The sequence below is a fragment of the Lissotriton vulgaris genome, chromosome 7 (genome assembly GCF_964263255.1).
Source record: "Lissotriton vulgaris chromosome 7, aLisVul1.2, whole genome shotgun sequence".
Lineage (NCBI taxonomy): Eukaryota > Metazoa > Chordata > Amphibia > Caudata > Salamandridae > Lissotriton > Lissotriton vulgaris.
Window position 1 is genome coordinate 291,495,748 of NC_141695.1, and position 13,462 is coordinate 291,509,209.

The 13,462-nt window shown below is 48.5% G+C and overlaps 1 protein-coding gene across 1 annotated transcript in view; it reads right to left on the bottom strand.

The window, feature by feature from the left end:
- Positions 1–13,462, bottom strand: part of LOC147701413 (HLA class I histocompatibility antigen, B alpha chain-like) — a 414,542-nt gene that overhangs the window by 40,721 nt on the left and 360,359 nt on the right. Inside the window, exon 6 of the mRNA XM_086928648.1 lies at positions 10,170–10,275. Within this exon, the coding sequence (XP_086784774.1) occupies positions 10,170–10,275 (106 nt within the window). The remainder of the gene's footprint in view (positions 1–10,169; positions 10,276–13,462) is intronic.

Sequence of the window (13,462 nt, forward strand, 5' to 3'; positions counted from 1 at the left end):
GAAATCCTCTCAGTCTCCCTGAAGCCTTTGTTCACAGCCAAAGCTGTTTTAAGCTTTGTGCTTTAACAAGGGTTTAGCAACATGGGTGATGGCAAGGTTTTTGCATTTTTTGCATTTTTTGGTTAAATGCACACAGGCCCCTCAACTGCATGTGAGGAATAAATAGCAGAAAAGGTAGCTACCGCTCTTCCCTATTTTTATTATAGCGCCACTCGTAAGATTGGCCAGGTTGTGCAGTTCAAAAGAAAGTTACAGATAAGTTTACTGTATGTTCAGTGGGGAACTTGTTTTCGCCCAGTCATAATGGCCTGCCCAGCATGTCATAGAGGAGAGCCAGGATGTTCGCACTTAATTCACCCAGTAATGTGCCATTTCTTCAATCCAGTTAGACTTGCTATTTACACAATCCCTGATCTTTAGATTCTTGCCTGCTGTGTCTAATCCATCTGCTACTAGGATTCTGTTCCATGATGAATTCTATAGACAAACATATTCCTGACTGTATTGTGATCCCATCTTTAATCTAAAAACAGAAGTGAAAGGACGGGCGATTCCCAGAAAAATGTGTCATAACAAGAAGCATCTGTGATTAAACTACGTTGCAGTAATGTGCGATACTGTTCTGCATTGCTAAATACTTATAAGGTCCCAAAGGCAAGACCAATTGCATTGCAAATGCTTGTTTTTTTTGCATCTGAAGCACTGCCAATTCTCATCATGAGTAAACCAGCATCCATTGCATCTGTAGATTTGGAATTTGAAGAGGAGAGGTTTGATACCTACACTGTGCCACAACTTAAAACCATTTGCAAAAATGTTTAAATAACCATGAGGGGCCCCACCAGAAAGGAGGAGTTCAAAAAGGCGCTGAGGGCCTGGTTGGAAGCAAGGAATGCCAGCTGGTAGACCGAGGAGCCTATGGTGGAGGGGGAGAATTTAGAAGAACAGCAGGATGGGCGAGTGGGCCTTACTGGAGGGGGGGTGTCTCCCAGGGAAGGCAGCAATGTGTCTCAAAGGGGCCTGTCTCCAGGAGAGCTGGAGGACAGGGAGAAAAACTGGATGCATGAGTTGGAGCTCACGAAGCTCAAGTTGGGGAAGGAGGATAAGGAGTTGGCATTTCGGAGAGATTAATTTGCCCCGGAGGAGAAAAAGATGCTCTTAGAGCATGAGAGACGGTTGAGGGAGTTGGATTTGAAAGCAAAGAGTTTAGAGATCAGTCCTCCCGTGGTAGCGCACCATCAGTGCATGGGGAAGAAAAGGTATACTTTCCCAAAGATGTCTTTAAAGATTTCACAAAGCAGGAAGACTTTGGTAAGTGGTTCAAAGCTTATGAAGTGGCAATGAAGTCCTACATAATCCCTGAGAGAGATTGTGGGGCCGCTTTATGAGCGAAGGAAGGGAGATATTGCTAGCATTGCCCACTGAGGATCAGATGTCTTATGCCCCCATGAAGTAAACCTTAGTAAGGAGGTATGGTTTGACTCCAATGCTATACAGACAGAAGTTTTGGAACTGTAAGAAGCTGGAGTCAAGCACTTGGGTTGAGTATGTATCCTACTTTTGCAGAGCATTTGATGGTTGGGTGAAAGGTAGCCAGGTGAATGACTTGCAGAGGCTCCATGATTTGGTTGCATGGGAGCACTTATCTAGTAGTTGTTTTCCAGTGCTACGCCAGCATTTGATTGACAGTAAGCTGACTGACCCCAGGAAGCTGGCTGTGGAGGCGGACCACTGGGTCAGTACCAGGGTCCACAAAGGTTATGTGGGAGACTCTGCCAAAGGTGGGCAGGGCCCCCAGCAGAAGAGTGGGGAGGGAAAAGGGTAAACAGAAGGAGTTCTAGAAAGGACCACAATGTAATCCCCAAGGGAACCAAGGTAAGGGTTCCCAGCCTCCCACTGAGAAGAAACCATGGGTCCCGACAGGTAAACCTGCTCAAAGGGGTCCCAAGACATGTTTTGGTTGTGGTCAGGTGGGCCACTTCCAGTGGGATCCTAAGTGTCCCAAAAATGTTAACACCGCACCCACTGGTGCAACGCCCCGGCAGATGGCTAGTGTAGCCCTGAGGGAGGAGTTGGGTGCCCAAGGTGGGTGGGGTCCCGCAGAGATGTCCCTGGCCTCTTTAGGAGACAGTGAGCTCATCTGCCTGATAACACTAAAAAGTACAGGCAGTGGGTGAACATCAATGGCCATAGTGGAGGCTCTGAGAGACACCGGAGCCAGTGTGACAGCTGTCAGTTGTCGGCTGGTGTCTGAGTGTAGGTGGTTCCCAACGCATTCTACCCAGTAGTTGCAACTGACAAGTCAGAGTGCCTCTGCACAGTGAAACAGGTTCACTTTGAGTGGGGGGGGGGCAGTCTCAGCTACTATGCAGGTAGATGTGTGACCAGCCATGCCTGTTGACTGTCTGCTTGGCAATTATTTTGAGAGCTCACCTTGGGCAAAGGTGGAGCGTAGGTCTCATTTAGAGATGTTGGGTCTGCTTGAGTGGCCGCGTGTGACCACTCGGTCTATGGCAGCCGGTAAGGGCATTCAAGAGGACCTGGAGCCAGAAAGAGTGGCCCAGGTGCCTGCCTGAAAGAGAAGAGGCAGGGGGTGCAGGAAACCGGCCCCCGAAGTTCCCAAAGGTCCAAGAGGAGGCAGACCTTGAGGGGGATGCCCTGGAGCCTATTAGGAAACAAGTGGCTGAACTGGGGACATGGGGAGCTGACCCATTGGCAGCAGGAAGGAGGCCACTCCAGGGAAGAATTCTCCGAGGAGCAGCAGAAGTGCCCTTCTCCTATTGGTTTGCAGCAGCAGGCTGCAGGTGATCAGTCTGGATCACATTGGATACACTGGTAGAATGGGCTCCTGTGTAGCACGCCTAAGATTGCTGAGCCTGGGTCATCCTATGTGCTGGTGGTACCCAGCGCTTCAGAACCTTCCTACTGGGTCTGGCTCATGATGTGCCTTTGGCAGGACATTTAGCGCAAGAAAAGAACTTTGAAAGGGCTGTCACCCACTTTTACTGGCCCCAAATGCGGAATATTTCAGACACTTACTGTAGGACTTGCCAGACTTGCTTGGCAAGTGGGAAGATGGGAGGAAGTGCAAGGCTCCTCTCCAACCGTTCCCTGTGGTCAGCACCCCCTTTGAGAGGTGGGTATTGACATTGTGGGGCCTCTGGATCCCAGCACAAGTGCCTTCTCTTGTTGGTTTGCGGCAGCAGGCTGCAAACCAGGCAGTGGGTAATCAGTCTGGATCACTTTGGATATACTGGGAGAATGGGCTCCTGTGTAGCGAGCCTAAGGTTGCTGAGCCTGGGTCACCCAGTGTGCTGGTGGAACCCCAGCGCTACAGAGCCTTCCTACTGAGTCTGGCTCATGCTGTGCCTTCACAGGACATTTGAGGCGGACCAAGACCTTTGAGAGGCTTGTCGCCCACCTTTACTGGCCCCAAATGCAGAAGAGTTCTGACACTCACTGTAGGACTTGCCAGACTTGCTAGGCAAGTCGGAAGAGTGGTAGGAAGTGCAAGGCTCCTCTCCAACTGTTCCCTGTGGCCAGCACCCCCTTTGAGAGGGTAGGTATTGACATTGTGGGGCCTCTGGATCCAAAGACAGCCATGTGCAACATGTTCATCCTAGTCTTGAGGACCATGCCACCTGGTACCCAGAAGTCATCCCTCTATGGACTGTGACTGCCCGCCGTGGTGGGTCTGACCATGTTCATACGCGCAGCGGTGGCGCCCTCCCTGCGCCTGAGTCGTGCCAGAGTCCTGCCCGTCTGCGCTCGTCAGCGTCTCGGAGGCGGCCGAGGCGGGACTCTGCCATCTAGGGTAGGTGTGTGGGATGATTAGGTATAGTGCGGCCGCTTTATGTGCGCTCCGTCCCCCCAAAAGTGGCTGTATCTGTCTTTTCCCTGGAGGTCGACATCTGGCTAAAGGGTGCCCTGGTTGTTCTTGGCGTCCCTTATCATCTCCATCTCGCGCTCCCCTCTCCCTCCCCTTGGAATGTCAGTGTGCCTTGTTAAATACCAGATCCTTGGCGCGTCACTCCATGGAAATTTGGGACCTCCTTACGCTTTCGAAACTCTCCTGTCTTTTTTTGACAGAGACTTGGTTGGGGGCTGGCTCGGAACCGGACATCGCTAGTGCCCTTCCCCCCAACTTTACCATCTTAAGGAGGGATAGAATTGGAGGCAGAGGTGGTGGGGTGGCCTTAGTTGTTGACAAGTCCCTTGTTTGCACCTCTTATCCTGTAGATAATATCGCTGGTTGTGAAGCTCTGGGCTTTAGTCTCCAGTTGTCGGCTTCACATACCTGCACAGGAATTCTGATCTATAGACCTCCAGGGCCTTTAGGCTCGTTCTTCGAGGATTTACAGGTGGCACTGTCAGTACCCTGTGTGCGATCGGCACTGTGTACTGTTGGGCGACTTAAATCTGCACATGGACCTGTCAACTGACGCCGATGCATCTAAACTACGGGACATTACCGAGATGCTCGGACTGACCTCTTTCATCGATAGTCCAACGCACGTGAAAGGGCATACATTGGATTTAATCTTTTCCACTGTGCCAATTAAGGTGTCCTCCCCTTTGCCGGTTCTATGGTCCGACCATTATTTAATTAACTTCGTGTTGTTAGCTGAGCTCCAGACGTGTCAAAGAGCTTATAAGGACGGGTCTCGTCAAGCGAGAGCCTTTCACCTGGTGTCAGCTGATATGCTCACTGATGCACTCCATGCACATCCTTGCATTACGACTGGGAACTTAGAAGTCGACCTGCCGCTAGTCCAGGACTGGCTTCGGACAAGATTCGAGGAGCTTGCCCCTCGGAAACCGGTCAGGACAGCCCCCTGCCAGGATTCCGCTCCTTGGTTTACCGCTACTCTGCGGAAAACACGCCAGGACTGCAAAAGGTCTGAAAGGCTCTGGCGGCGCAGTTACGCGCCTGAGGAGAAACTGAAGTACAGGGGTGCGATAAAATCTTACCACAGACAGATTGCCGAAGCTAAAAAGATCTACTTCGAGCATAGAATAGACCAGGCTGATAACACGAGCCGGGAACTATTCCGAATTGTGAAGGAATTCACAGAACCGGTGGCGGCCGCTAGGGTTCACTCCCATACTGAGGAGTGGATCAAGCAGCTTGCTGACTTCTTTGTGGACAAGATCCGTAGGATTCAGGACTCTTTCGATCGGGTGGAGTCCCTGGAAGTGGACGCAGCTGTGGAAAGTGATCTGAAGGTCCTTCCATCCGCTGCAGCCGAGCAGGTGCCCACTCTTTCGACGTTCCCCCCGCTATCCTGCGAGTCCTCTCTGGAGCTGCTTTCCCGGTTGAAATCTGGATCCCCCTTGGATGCGTGTCCGGCCAAATGCCTGAGCTCGGTGGCACCAGCTATTAACAACTTGCTGAACCCCTTGCTCAACATGTCTCTGAGTTCTGGAGTGGTCCCTAAAGAATGGAAGCATGCTCTTATTCTCCCGCTCATTAAGAAGCCTATGCTCGACCCTTTACAGTGGGCCAACTATAGACCAATCTCCCTCCTCCCTGCTCTGGCGAAGGTGGCGGAGAAACATGTTCAGCACACTCTTACCACCTTTATAGAGAATAACAAACTGCTGCATGACTCCCAATCTGGTTTCCGTGCTAATTATAGTACGGAGACAGCTCTTGTGGAGGTGACCGACGCCATCAGGGAGACGCTTGATCTTGGGGGAAAGGCCATGTTGGTCTTGCTGGACCTGTCGGCGGCATTCGACACCGTCCCACACGCCGGCCTCCTCCGAAGACTCCGGGAGGTCGGTCTGTGGGGGACGGTGTTGGACTGGTTTCAATCCTTCTTAACCGACCGTCGGCAGGTGATCTGGGCTCCTCCGTTCTCCGCGGAAATGCCTTCGCTAGAGGTGGGGGTGCCTCAAGGATCCATCCTGAGCCCCACCATTTTTAACATTTATGTGGCCCCTTTGGCGAAGGTCGCGGAGGCATTTGGAGCCCGGGTCATTTCATACGCTGACGACACCCAGCTCCTGTTCACCTGCAGGAAGGGAGAGGTTTTTAATGGCGACAGAATCAGAGACTGCCTGAGTGCTGTTTTTGCATGGTTTCAGCACCAGAACCTGAAATGTAACTCGGATAAGTCCGAGTTGCTCTTTTTCGGTTGTGCTGAAGACCCTGGCTGGAAATCGTGGTGGCCTTCCGACATGTTCCCCCCTGAGAAACCAGTTGCCCAAGTAAAAAATCTGGGTGTGGTATTCGACGACAGTCTTTCTTTTCGTCCCCACATCACGGGCCTGGTGGGAAAATGTTTTGGTATCCTGAAGATGGTGAGGAAATTTCTCCCACTGCTTTCCCTTCAATATCGCAAGAACATTGTGCAAGCACTCGTGGGTTCGCGTTTAGATTACGCTAACGCACTCTTCGCTGGTCTGCCTAAATATCTGGTATCCAGATTGCAAGTGGTCCAAAACTCGGCGGCCAGAGCCATCTTTGGCCTTCCACGGAGAGCCAGTGCCTCTCTACTGCGTGGAAAGTTGCATTGGCTGTCTATTCCCAGCAGAATTAGTTTCAAAGTCCTTACGTTGGCGTTTAAAGCCCTCCACTGCATTGGCCCAGCTTACCTCAGGAAGCGGATTGTTCGCTACGTTCCCCGGAGGATTTAAGATCTGCTGACCTGGCTAAAGTGGAGATACCAGTGATCAAACGCGTGCGGATGGGAGGCCGGTCTTTCCAGTTCATGGCGGCTAGGCTGTGGAATGAGCTCCCTCTATCACTCCGCAAGGCTTATAATCTTCTGGCCTTTAGAAAGGAGCTCAAGACGCTCCTATTCTCCACCTAACCAGTGGGCCTACAGTGTTTCTGCCGCTGGGTTTTTTCTTGGTTGTGTTCAGGACTCTCTGCCAAAGCGCCGGGACACCCGTTCTGGGTAGCCGTGCGCTCAAGAAATACAGTTCTAACATAACATAACATATGGGTGAGTAATTTGAAAGTTGCTCTCTTCTCGATGGGTAGCCAGTGGAGGTCTTGTTGGTGTTGGGTCATGTGTTTTGCTGTGAGGTTCCGAGGACGAGTCTGGCTGCAGTGGTCTGGATGGTTTAGACTTTGTGTAGGAGAGTTCTGTTGATTCCGGCGCAGAGGGCGTTGCCGTAGTCCAGTCTGCTTGTTATGGTTGCATGGGTGACGGTCTTTCTGTATTCTGGGGGGATCCATTTAAAGGTCTTGCGGAAGATTGCAGAGGCAGTTGAAGCTGGTGGAGGCCGACGAAGTTGACCTGGCGGGTCATGGTTAGGGAGGGGTCGAGGATGATGCTTATGTTTCACGTGTGGTCTACAGGGGTGGGTGAGGACCCAAGGGCGGAGGACCACCAGGTGTTGTCCCAAGCGGAGGTGGAGGGGCCGAGGACAAGGACCTCAGTCTTCTCTGAGTTGAGCTTGAGGAAGCTGTTGTTCATCCAGGCTGCGACATCCTTATTCCTTTCTGGAAGCAGAATCTGGTGTCTTCTGGGTTCTTCGTGAGGAAGAGGATGAGCTGGATGTCGTCTGCTTAGGATACTATTCTGAGCCCATGTTGTCTGATGATGGCGGTGAGGGGGGCCATGTACATTTTGAAGAGCGTGGGGCTGAGTGAGGATCCTTGAGGTACTCCACAGGTGATCTTGGTGGGTTCGGAGAGGAAGGGTGGGAGTCTGACCCTCTGGGTTCTGCCGGAGAGAAAGGATTGGATCCAGTTGAGGGCAGTTGTTCGTATCCCAGTGTCATTGACTCTGGCTGCGAGGGTGCGATGTGAGACGGTGTCAAAGCTACGAAAAGGTCTAGAAGGGTGAGTAGCATGTAGGTGTCATCGATGGTGGCGAGGAGGGCAGTCTTGGTGCTGTGGTTGCTACAGAATCTGGATCGGGAAGGGTCTAGGATGGTGTTCTCTTCGATGAAGGTGGTCAGCAGAGCGTTTACGAGTCTTTCCGTGACTATGGCAGCAAAGGGGCGAAGAGAGATTGGCCAGTTGTTTTTAAGGTCCGTCGGGTGGGCTGAGGGCTTCTTGAGGATGGGTTTGACCTCTGCTCGCTTCCAGCCATCGGGGAAGATACCGGATTGGAAGGAGGCGTTGATGGTCCAGCTTAGTTCGGGTGCTATGGCGGTGGTGGCTCGGTGGTAGATGTGCAGTGGGCAGGGTTCTGAAGGAGCTCCTGAGTGGGTGTTCTTCATGATCGTTGCTGTGTCCTCAGTGGTGGCAGGATACCAGGTGGTGATGGAAGACTGGTTGTCTGTGGTGGGGAGGGGGGTGGTGTCCGGGGTCTGTTTGCTGAAGTTGTTGTAGAGGGCCTTGATTTTATGGTGGAAGTAGTAGCTGAGCTTGTCGCAGAGGTCCTGGGATGGTGTGACGTCCGTGGCTTCGCTGGGGGGTTTGGTGAGCTGTAGTATGACGTTGAAGAGTTATTTGGAGTTGGTAGTGTTGGTGTGGATTTTGTTCTTGATGAAGGTTCACTTTGTGGAGTTGATGGTATTCCTTTAGGGTGTTCCTGTAGTTGTTCTGGTCTTCAGTGGATTTCCTACAATGATTTTAAGTACCAATAACTTCTCCACACAGAAGATCTAGCTTCTTGGGTGCGGGAATAGGAAGGGATGTTTGGCTGCTAAACCTCCTAGAACAAATGTAGCGAAGGCTATCCGTACACCATTCATTTCCTTCAACAAGGTCCGTCTAGTATTGCAAAGCTCACAGACCAAGTTTATAATTCCTTCCTGAAATATCACTCATATGAAACCTCCTCAATACAGCCGCTCTTGAATAGTACTTTCATACCAATGTGTATAAACTTTTCTCACAGTCCAAAATTGTCACTGCTCGTTTTGCGGCCTACAACTCCAGGGTATTTGGGGACAGTACCCTGCCAAGCATCCCTGTGGAAAATGGTGTTCAACTATAAAAATACTGGATACTGAAAGGTCTATTTTACTGTGTTCAATGGAATATCGAGGTCTGATGGTATGCAGGCGCTTTATGAAAGCAGGTGTCCTGAGGAAATTCCATATGATTATAATTTCAGGAATGAAACGTGTTGGCAGCAAGAAGTACTTTTAAATCTCTGTTGCAGTTGAATAATAAAGCAAACACAAGGAGATGTTGGACGGAGCGCTGAAACCTTTCAGACACTCACCCCCAGTCACAGAACTGGGATGAATCCATAATTGTTCTTTAGCTCACTTCGCCGCCCCAGTTTGGACAAAGCCAAAACGCCTCCGCCCGACTGATCCTCAACGTCCCTCGCCGCAGCCACATCACCCCCCACCTGAGAGACCGACACTGGCTCCCCGTAGTCAAGAGGATCACCTTCACGCTCCTACCCCACACACACAAGGCACTCCATAACACCGGACCAGCCTACCTAAACAGCAGACTCAACTTTTACACCCCTACCCGCCAGCCTCGCCCTCGCTGCTGTCCCCCGCATCCAATGAACAACCTCCGGTGGCAGATCCTTCTCCTTCCTCGCCGCCAAGACCTGGAACACTACCCACCTCTGGCAGACACAAGACCTGCTCACCTTCAGAAGACTCCTCAAGACCTGGCTCTTCGAATAGTAGCATCATCCTCCCTCAGCGCCTTGAGACCCTCACGGGTAAGTAGTGCGCTTTACAAGTTGCTTGATTGATATACAAATCAGTCTTGACTCTGCCTAAAGGGAACAGTCAAGGCCGAACTGCCAAGCCAGGTCCTCCCTGGACCGGAAACAAGCATCCTGAGACCGGTTTTGGGGTAACACCTTTACATCAGCCAGGCTAGCTTGAATCCAGTGGCAAAGTGAGCAAGGGGGCCACATCTGGGCATACCCTGCCAACTTAGAGCGAACAAAGCAAACACAAGGCGAGGATGGACAGAGCACTGAAACTTTTCAGACACTCACCCCCAGTCACAGATCTGGGTTCGAATCAAGCCACTGGGGGTGAGTGTCTGAAAGTTTCAGCACTCCGTCCATCATCTCCTTGTATTTGCGCAGTTGAATAGTAAACCTCACTGCACCTCAAAAATGGATATAGTGATTTCATGAAGATAAACTTTGTCCGAGAAGTCTGGTACACACTAGGTGGAACTTGTTAAAGGAAATAGATAGAATTCTTGATGATATCACAGGAACACACAGACTTCCTACTTCAAACCCTATTCTGTAAATACTTAAAAGTAGTACACTTACCAAACTTTGCAGCAGAAGATTAAAACGACCAGAAAGATAATACTTCCAGCGGCTATGGAAAGCCCTGCAGACAGTTTCAGGAAAATAAACTGATCACTCTCTGGGACTGAAAAGTAAAGGCGAAACATGAAAGGGTTAGCATTGTAAAGAAATGCAAACAGAAAATGATCAGCATATCACCTTTTTTAAACTGATGGAATAGTATGTAGTATAATTTTAAGTATAGAACAGCAATCAAACCAAAAGTTCAAAGGATTATAAGCATTGTGACTGGGAAAGTACATATGTCATAGAAATAGTATATGGATAGAGGAACGACAAAAGGGTTGTGGAGCCTTGGAGAGTTACAATAAACTATAGAGGTGATAGGATAAAAGAGGGAAACATAAGAATAGTTATTGTGACCATTTATAGAACCATTTTCTTAAATTTGTGGAGAGCTCTTTTGCATTTCATCACCAGACTAGAGCGCTGCAATTATAGGAAAGAAGAGGAAGAGATGAGTAGGGGCATCAGTAATGTAATGTAAATTGATACTTGTATAGCGCACTACTCACCCGCAAGGGTCTCAAGGCGCTTGTACGAATACCGCTGTGGAACCCATCCTGGCTTTCCCTGTGAGGCGTCCACTCCTGGGCACCCCCAAGGTGGAGGCCAGGCATCCTTAGCGTTGTGGGGGCCATTGTGGAGATTAAGCAAGCTATTGCCCAGAGTTGCAGAGTGGGACTCTATGATTGGAATAGGCACCAAGGCGAGAATTATCAGGTCCGTGGAATTTTGAGACCAAGACCCGCCGAGGCGGGGAATTGAACCCTGGTCCCGGGCTAGATCTCTGCATCAGGGTCTGCCACTCTATCTATTGAGCCACACTTCTCCACTCAGTGGTTCTTGGTTCTGTTAAAAAAGCTATGGAACCTTACTGAATGTTCTCATTCTGTCACAATAGCAAGGAAAGAAATATCATCTTACAGGTATATTGTTGCCTAAACCAAAACATTGTCAAATAATGTATATATATATGAGTAATTATATATTTAGTATTCTTAACCTCTTCAGTGCTCATAACAAGGTCAACTCGTCATGGGTTTTACCTGCCCTGTGCTTATGACGAGTTGACCTTTCATGAACAATGGGGATCCTGAAAATCCAGCGCACAAGGGGAAAACCCCCTAGCAGCCAAGGTGTTAACCCTACATCTACGTAACTTCAAGATATATATGTCATCATTGTACATCTACCTGGAGTAAAAGTATAGCAAACCTCTGTTTACCTGTATAAGCTTACCTTCACAATATTTTGGTAGTCTATAATGTGCTAACATTTATTTTATATGATGACATTTCCTCCACAATAGTTTGCTACTATCCCAGTTACCTCATGAAGTAGGACAAGAGGTTATCGTTCAGCCAGGACTTAAACATCTGTCTCTTATGGTTCATGTCTAGACATCACAATCTAGGGCCCGATGTAGGTGGCAAATACCGGTCGGAAACGGCCGAATTCGGCATCATGAGATGTAGGGGGACAGATTTTACAGATTCTGTAAATTTACCGAATCGGTAAATTTACAGAATTTGTAAAATACCGAATCAGTATTTTTACCGATTGGGTAATTCCCAGATGTAGGTAGGACTCTTCTGAGTCCCAAAGGCCCTACAAATTCGGTATTTTACCACCCAATCCAATTGGGTGTTAAAATACCGAATTCAGGTGTGCATGCACATGTGTGCATGCACACATAGCCATGTGACAGACAGACATGCCCTTAGGGCATGTCTGTGTGCCACATGGCGCACATGCCTATTTTTGGGGTGCTAGAGGGTGTCAAAGTGACACCCCTGCACCCTTGCAAACTTCGGTATTTACCGATTCTGTAATTACAGAATCGGTATTGCCCATTGATTCCTAGGGGGTTTAAGGCCCATAGGAATCAATGGGCAATACCGATTCGGTATTTACAGATTCGGTAAATACCGAATCTTAACGATTCGGTATTTACAGAATCTGTAATACCTACATCTCCCCCCTTCATATTTACCGACTTTTAAATACCGATTCGGTAAAATTCGGTATTTAAGAGTCGGTAAATATGAATTACCTACATCTGGCCCCTAATTTTGAACCATCCTTCCCCCTTTGCTTTTTTATTACAGAAATCCAAGACGCCAGCTTGGTAGCAAAGGTTGAGCTCTACTCTACATAAGCTACGACTCCCATAACATAAAGTTTGCTGCTGCATACCTCCACCGTGCCACACTCACTGTCTTACTGTTTCCATTGTTTCTTTCATTTGTAATAGTCTTTCAAAAATTAATTTCCTTAATGTTGTTATTAGATTCCTTTAATTTGCCAGACAGTTAAGTAGTCTGGATCTTCATTTGTGGGGGTGTGTTTTTATTTCTCCATTAATGCATCCTTTGTATAAATAACACTTGTGAATGTCTTTTGTATATTATTTTCCCACTGATATTTTTGCATTGAAATGCTGTTACACTCAAGGCTCAGGACTTTATGTAGGTATCACTTACCATGTCCTAAATCCTATTGAAAATATGCCTCTAATAATAATGAATCATATTAAAATGCACATGCAGGCTCTTTTTGCATTTACATTTGTTTAAAACATTTGACTGTGGCAGACTACCGGGGGCTGGACCTGGACCCGCCGCATGAGGAGGCCACCCTCTTAACCCTCTGACATGTTGGACTGTGAAAAGACACTGTTGGTGTATGGTACACATGGCGAGCAATTTATCACTGTATTATGGTTAAGAGGAGCGAGCAGCTAGAAAAAGGGGGGGACTATTGGGGGGGGGGGGGAGGTGTTTAATCCTATTGTTTCCGATATTCTGAATGTGGGAGTTTTCACGTTCTTAATACACATTGTGGAAGATGATGCAGATTAATTGATGATGGCAGTAGCCTCTGGATGACGGAGCTTTGCATATTATGTGTGTTTCAACAATAAAATATGTTTAAAAAAAACAAACATTTGACTGCGTATCGTGGATTTGTATTAAATTAAGGGCGTTTTCATAATTTTGTTTCAGTCATTTTGATTACTCCACTGATATGGTCTTTTATGAAGAATCTATGAACCTGATATAAAAAGTAATTTTGTGGTTGCAAAACCTTCAGTTAAAACATCCCAGGTTTGCAGATGCAAAATAGTTTTTGCTGTGTCCTGTAAACCATTTTATCAGTCACAAAAGTCCTTTTGACTAAAAAAATGGGTTTGCTGACCCCTTCCAAATTGTGAAACAGAATGGTATGTATCAAAAGGTTTGCAACTG